The sequence below is a fragment of the Castanea sativa genome, chromosome 6, assembly GCF_040712315.1.
Source record: "Castanea sativa cultivar Marrone di Chiusa Pesio chromosome 6, ASM4071231v1".
NCBI lineage: Eukaryota > Viridiplantae > Streptophyta > Magnoliopsida > Fagales > Fagaceae > Castanea > Castanea sativa.
In genome coordinates, this window is record NC_134018.1 from 38689918 (window position 1) to 38697187 (window position 7270).

General features: G+C 34.9%; 1 protein-coding gene across 1 annotated transcript; it reads left to right on the forward strand.

Annotated features, from left to right (window-relative positions):
• The first annotated feature begins 117 nt into the window (after positions 1-117).
• On the forward strand, positions 118-759 carry LOC142639909 (uncharacterized). The gene is made up of 2 exons (XM_075814037.1): positions 118-640; positions 737-759. Exons 1-2 carry the CDS (start codon positions 118-120, stop codon positions 757-759), a joined length of 546 nt encoding a protein of 181 aa, XP_075670152.1.
• The last annotated feature ends 6511 nt before the right edge of the window (positions 760-7270 follow it).

Below are 7270 nucleotides of genomic sequence, written 5' to 3' on the forward strand. Positions count from 1 at the left end.
TTTTACTTAAGATCATCAATGAAGGAAATACCACTTCCTAACGAGAAGAGCATACTCATGTTATCATGTTATGATTTCTTTTGATTTGTGTTCATTTTGCATCTCATGAAAGAAATTATGAAGATCACTGATGCACTTTGTCAAGCTTTGCAGTGTCAATCTCAAGACATTTTAAATGCGATGAATTTTGTTTCATCCACTAAAGCACTTATTCAAAAATTCAGAGATGAAGAGTGGGATAATTTACTTACCACTGTGAAATCATTTTGTGAGGCACGTGACATAGATGTCCTTGATATGAATGCTCGTTATGTTGAGAGAGGAGGTCTAGCTCGTTATCAACAAGATGACTTCACAATTGAACATCATTATCGGGTAGATATTTTTTATGCTGCAATAGATTCTATATTACAAGAATTAAATCATCGGTTTAGTAAGCATGCGGTGGAATTGCTTAATCTTAGTTTAGCTCTTGATCCTAAAGAGGCACGTGAGTCCTTTAGAAGTATAGACATTTTGTTGTTAGTAAGCAAGTTTTATCCAAAAGAATTCACAAATCAAGAAATGACACTTTTAAAGATAGAAGTTGATCATTATGAGCACAATGTAGTTCGGCATTCAGACTTCAAGAAGCTATCAAGTATGTCTGAGTTGTGCCAATGGTTGGTAAAAACCCGAAAATCATTATTTTACCCATATATTTATAGATTGATTACACTTGTGATTATTATTCCAGTTTCTACTGCAACTACAGAGTGAGCATTTTTAGCCATGAATATTATCAAGAATAGGCTTCGCAATAAGAATGAAGATGATTTTCTAATGGACTCTATGATTTTGTACATTGAGAAGGAGATTACTGCAAAATTTGGTACAGAATCAATCATAGACGACTTTCGAGACTTAATAGAGCATCGAGTTCCATTTTGATAAATGTGTTGAAATGTTTAGAAAACACTTATTTTGTATATTATACTTTGTCGATATTTTTATAATATCAAATGTTTAAGAAACATTTATTTTTTATGTAGTAATTTATTGAATATGAAATAGGTGTTAGTTTTTATTTTCATAAAAAAAAAAAAAAAAATTGTTTCAAGCTTTGGCCCCCCTTAGGTTCAAATCCTGGTTTCGTCCCTGTCTACTATGCATATACATCCTAACCAGTCATTATTTACAGTATGACCACTTAGCATTTAACTAGAATATAATGATTTTTTTTAACTGTGTTCATTCTAATTTTATTTTTTATATTTTGTTGTACATTCTTTTATGTAGGATCCATTACAACAATTCCAAGAAAGTTGATGTACAAACAAGTTTTGTGTCCAAGAGAATGGATTGGGAAGCAAATATTTTGAGGTTATATAATGAATAAATTGTGGTGGATAGACATAGAACCATCTTCTTTTTTGTATTCCCAACATAGGTTCCTCTTTTTTGTACATTGAACTATGACAAGTTTTATTCTAGATAAATGTATTCTCAATTGACAAATTTTATTTCAAGATTTATGGTCAATCATATGATCTTTTATGAATTGAATTGTGACAGGTTTTATTTCAAGTGAATGTATTTTCAATTAGAAATTCTTATAAAAAAATTGTGATAGGTTTTATTTCAAGTAAATGTATTCTCAATTAGAAACTTTTATAAAAAAATTTGAAAGGTTTTATTTTAGGTAAATGTATTCTCAATTAGAAACTTTTCTAAAAAAAAAAAATTAATTGTGACAGGTTTTATTTCAAATGTCTTTGTAATCCTATAATCCTCTTTTTGTATTCTAAATCATGACATGTTTTATTCTAAATTAAATTGTGATGGGTTTTATTTCAATTTTTATTCTAAATTGAGTTGTTATTATGTCAAATTTTAGTTTGTATGGTACAAAAGTATTAGTTGGCTTGTATTATTTGGAAATTCATGAACTGTCTATGAATTTAAACAAGTATTCATGTAATTTTGATTCTATAAAAGGATTGTTAAAATGTCTTTTATTTTGCTTATTTTAACAAATTTTGGTTATAATAAGTGCACAATTAGTGATACAAAGTCTAGTAAGTGCACAATTAGTGATACATATTTAAAAAATAAAAAACCAAGGATTTCAACCCAATGCAAAGGCCATCCAGGACCATAAAACACATTAAAGCTTAAAAAAATACGTAAATTTGGGATTATGATGCAAAGGACTTCAATCTAGATAGATTTGCTGAAAGAGTTTCAAAAGATACAAGGGGTCAAAATTCATTTTTACAGAAAACTTCATATCTGCAATTTTGCATATCTGCATGTATGCATTTCATTTGCAATTAATTGTATTTGTATGAAGACCAATTTATTAGAAACTAAGTTCAATTCATATTCACCAACAATTGAAAGTTTACTGCCCAGTACTATTATCTCTTCAAGTACAGCCCAACAAAAACAAATCCATGTATAAATTCAGGTACAGCCTATGGAAAGCTTAAAGCTTAAATAAATGGTCCTAACTTCTACCCTAAAGCGAATCCATGCATGTATACAGGTGTAGTTGAATGCATCTAACGTCCAACGATATACAGGTTGAATGCATGCTCTCCTTCTCCAATTACTCTAATGCATACCACAACCGTTCCCATCTCTAAGCTACTTCATATGATACTTTGGGATTCGATGCTGACGTTACAGATACTAATACAGGCCAAGCTGCTAGAAAGAAACGCAATGAATGTGAGAAAAAATAAATTAAGGCAAAAAATATAGATTAGTTGAAATTGAACCATTTAATGACATAAAATATTAGTTATTAAAGCAGATATATTTGATTGATACAAATATTATAATTAGGATTAGGTTTTCACTCATGTAATGAGAAATGATCTCTTGGCAATATACTCACAAGCATTCTCCTAAGAATCCTAACCCATCAAACTTGACAGGTTATCTTCAAACTTGTACCATCCAAAAGTCCACAATATAATATAAAAATACTTGGTAATAATTTTTCTAATATGAGAGATAAAATGATCACAAATTTGCAATAGGATCAATAGCAAGTATAAATGAATTTCTCAAAAACAATACCTAGAAGAAAAAAACATTCTCAATTCTTTTCTTTTTTCTAGCAAGTATATTCCAGTCATATCCATTCACTAAGATAGACTACTAGTCTCCATATGTAGTTCGGAGGGGATAGAAGTTTTTGAGTTTTTCATACCTTCTTTTTCTTTCAATTTCAGAACAAAAGGACAAATTAAAACACTCATTTCTAAAAATTTCACATAGCTTTATGAAGTAACAAAAACATCTTGAAGAAAAACACCATAATAACCAACCAATACTCACACCCACCATCAAATACACTCAACCCAGAACCAATCAATACCCACACAATATTCATTCGTTATAAAAGCAAAACCCATCTCAAATTTCAAACTTTCATATACTTCCCAAAATAAAGCTCTTTGGCATGACCATGATTCATGATTCATAATACTTGCCCCCCACCAAAAACGAAAAAGTCTAGGCAAAAATAAATTGCCAAAAAACCGTCTTTATTGATGAGCATTTAGAATATCTTTATGAACAGACATAAACACTTGAATAAGAAACATTAAAAGCCCAGACCCAACATCAAACTGAGAACCAAAATACATTTAAAAAAAAAAAAAAAAAGCAACACCAACATAACAATGACCAAAATTAAAGTTGTTGGGTAATGTGAATCGTTATGGATTCAGCAATGTTAAGCTTTGAAACGTCCACGTTATTGCATTTCCACAGTCTCTTCTTCTTGTTCTTGGCCATCTTAACAAAACTAAAAAACCTCTTTTCTGGTGACCATTTTGGGTGGCCAAAGCAGTAGACCCCCTAGAGAAAGAAGAGAATGTAAGAACCTCCTAACAAAATTGTGGCTCTTAAAACACAAGGAAGTGGATGGGACAGCCAACAGGAAAATGAACCTCCTAACCAATGTTATGGAACTGAAACTATACCCTGATTCATAAAAGCTTCTCAAAATCACACCTAGCAATAACAATTCAAAGACTAATAATTTAGAACACAAAAGGTAATCCCAGTTCATAGATTCATGGAAAAAAACTCTCAAGCTTCTTCTTTTTTTGAGGAACAAGCCTCAAGCTATTAGTAATGAGTAATATTAGCGCAAAACTAGCAATAACCAGAACCCTTAAATTTCAATTCCAAAACCCAAAATACCAAACACAACTATAATGAACCTAAATTCAAACCAACAAACCGAGATTGATATATTACTCATTGAAATGAAAATGAAGTGGGAAGTGAGAAGGTACCTTCCTCTTGGGGACAGCCATAAGCTCCATAGATCCACCAAAGGAGAAACTTGGGAACTCAAATCCAAATCCTACGTTGCCTTTTGGAACATCTATAGATGTTGAAGCAACTTGCTTTCCAAACGAGTTTGAAACAAAAATACAGAAGAAAAAAAAAACCATAAATAATTCATGAGGCTCCAAAGAAACCCAGAAACCTAGAAAAACCCATCAATAATTCGAAATTCAAATTGGGGAAAAGGGAAAATCATGAAAACAAACCTTTAGATCGTGGCTCACGGCGGCTTTGGTTTGTTTCCAAGCTCCACACACAGCTCTAGCGAACTCTGTGGCGGTAAACTTCGATGTGTGGTGTGGTGGAGGTTTGGGCAAGCAAAGATAGAAGAGAGAGGAAGCTTTTGTCTAAGGGCTGTGGGTTTTCTTAATTTGTTCTCACACATAGCTTTGGCAAACTTTGTGGCGGTGAGCTTCGATGTGTGGTGTGGTGGAGGTTTGGGCAAGTAAAGATGGAAGAGGGAGGAAGCTTTTTTCTGAGGAATGTATTTTCTTTTGAGAGGTGCTATATTCACAATATTTTCACAACAAATTATAAGTAGTTAGTTGTTACTGATTCAAATTTGAACTTAACACTAAGATTACTTTTTTATCCCAACAATAACAATCAGTAACAATTTGCCACTTATGATTTGTTTTGAAAATATTGTGAAAATATTGTAAAAATGTTGTGAACATATCATTTCTCTTTTCTTAATTCATTCTCTATTTGGAGTCTGTTTGGAGAGGGATTTAAGTGATAAGTTAATATTGTCCACGTGGCAGGATTCTATTGGCTGCCGTAAAACACTAGTTTTACGCCACAGCCTGACCGAATGTATTCTCTTATTATATATAGATTAGATGCACATGTGGCACAATATTGGACTTCAGTTAAAATCCAATTTAGAATCTAATTGAATTTTAACTCTTCAATTTTTATACTCAATAATTCACTTAGCTCAAAAATTAAAGATTAGATGGAACACGTGGCATAAAATTGAGAATTTAATTGAAATCTAATTGAATTTTCTCTCAGTTAGTCATAGATTAGTCATAGATTCTCCACAAAAAAAAAAAATCAATTAGTAATAGAATTATTTTTGAAATATCTAAAACTAACGCAAAAGATTTTTATTCCAATTATATGGATAGATACCAAAAACAAAAAAAACGTATTACTTCTTGGTCTTTCCAATTTGAAACCATTATTTTGATATGATTTTTGAATTAAAAAGGTAGGTGTTCACCGTATATGTGCAGCGGAATCCTAGGTTAGATCAAACTATAATAAATATGAATTTTATACTCTTTTTTTTTTTTTGAGTTTCAACCTATTGATTATTTAATCATTAAAAACTTTACCAGTTAAATTAACTATAACCCACTTATACTTTCCTTTAACATTATTGTGGGGGGTGAAAGGACCCAAATGGGCATATGGGCCTTTGGACTGTAGCATGAGGGGCCGACCTGCTCCAGAATTAAACTCTACGAATTGGCCAATACGCCGAGGGTCCAAGGGTGGAGCCGAGGACGAACTTCTCCTCGGACAAGCCCAAGAGAATTCAAAGCTTCATTATGAAGGTCAAAGCTCAACTCTAGAAAGACTAATGGTTAGAGGGGGAAACCCTGAACCTTCTCGATACACCAGTATTAAGGAAAATATCTAGAGCAAAGGCTGCCACCTCCGCATTAAAGACTCTGCACCTACCTCCCTGGCCGCATTAATGGGGAAGTGACCCCTAAACAAGAGGGGCGAGAAACTTCTAGTCGTGGTCCCAAAAGGCATCTAAAAAAGGGGTATTTAAGGGGGAGGAATAGAAAAGAATAGGGGGATCTCTCTTTTTGGCTCTCTCGTTTACTCTCTCTCTCTAAAGAACAAGAAAAGAAATTAAGGATTGTAACCTGTAAGAAAGAAAGAGAAATAATAAAAAGGTAGTCCTCGGCTAGGGTCCGAGGAGATCTATTTGCAATTTTTGTTCGTTATTTATCTGTATTTGTTTATAAAAGCCTGTTATCAAGCTCCCAGCACTTCTAACCTAGGTTTCAAGCCCACACTCTACAAATTTTATTGTTTAAGGCTCATTGGGCCTGAGCCCATAATCTTCTTTGGGTCCAGGTGCAATTGTGCACTTACAATTGGCGCCGTCTGTGGGGAATCTAGTCTAGAAAAGGTTGGGATACCATGGCAGGCCTAGATTCTCACCATGCAGAGTCACAGGGATCACAACCGAAGGATCATTTCGAGCGCCTTGAGCGTCAAAGGGATCGTGAGGGAAGTGTCCATACAGAATACCCTGGGGCTAGCCATACTCAGGGCGGGAGGAGCACCACCCACGAGGATGGTGCTAGGGCCATGCAGAGGGAGATTGGTCGTCTGAAAAGAAAGCTACGCCGCGCCAGACATAAGCCTTTGCCGTCCTCATCTGATCCTTCTTCAGAGGAAGCCCGGGGAGGTAGTTATAGCTCAAGGTCATGCTCACCCCCCAGTGCAATGTCCTCTTGTGAGGAGGATGACCAGCCAGCTCGCAGACGCAAGAAGCTTCCTTCTAGGGGCTTAGGTAACGATGCTATGAGTCGGGCGTTGCACCAACTCTCCAAATCTCCGTTTTCACGGAGGATTGAGAAGGGGAGGCTCCCCAGGAGGTTTACTCAACCCACTTTTACCATCTATAATGGCCGGACTGATCCGGTGGAGCACGTGAGTCACTTTAACCAGAGGATGGCGGTGCACTCTCACAACGAGACCCTGATGTGTAAAGTTTTCCCTCGCTTGGGACTGTTGCTATGAGGTGGTTCAACGGCCTTAAATCAAGGTCTATAGGTTCGTTGGGGGAGCTTATAGCATTCGCTCGCGGTTCATTACGTGTAGCAGTACCTCGCAAAGCCATTGGACTCGCTCGTTATCCATGACTATGAGGGATGGAGAGACGTTGAAA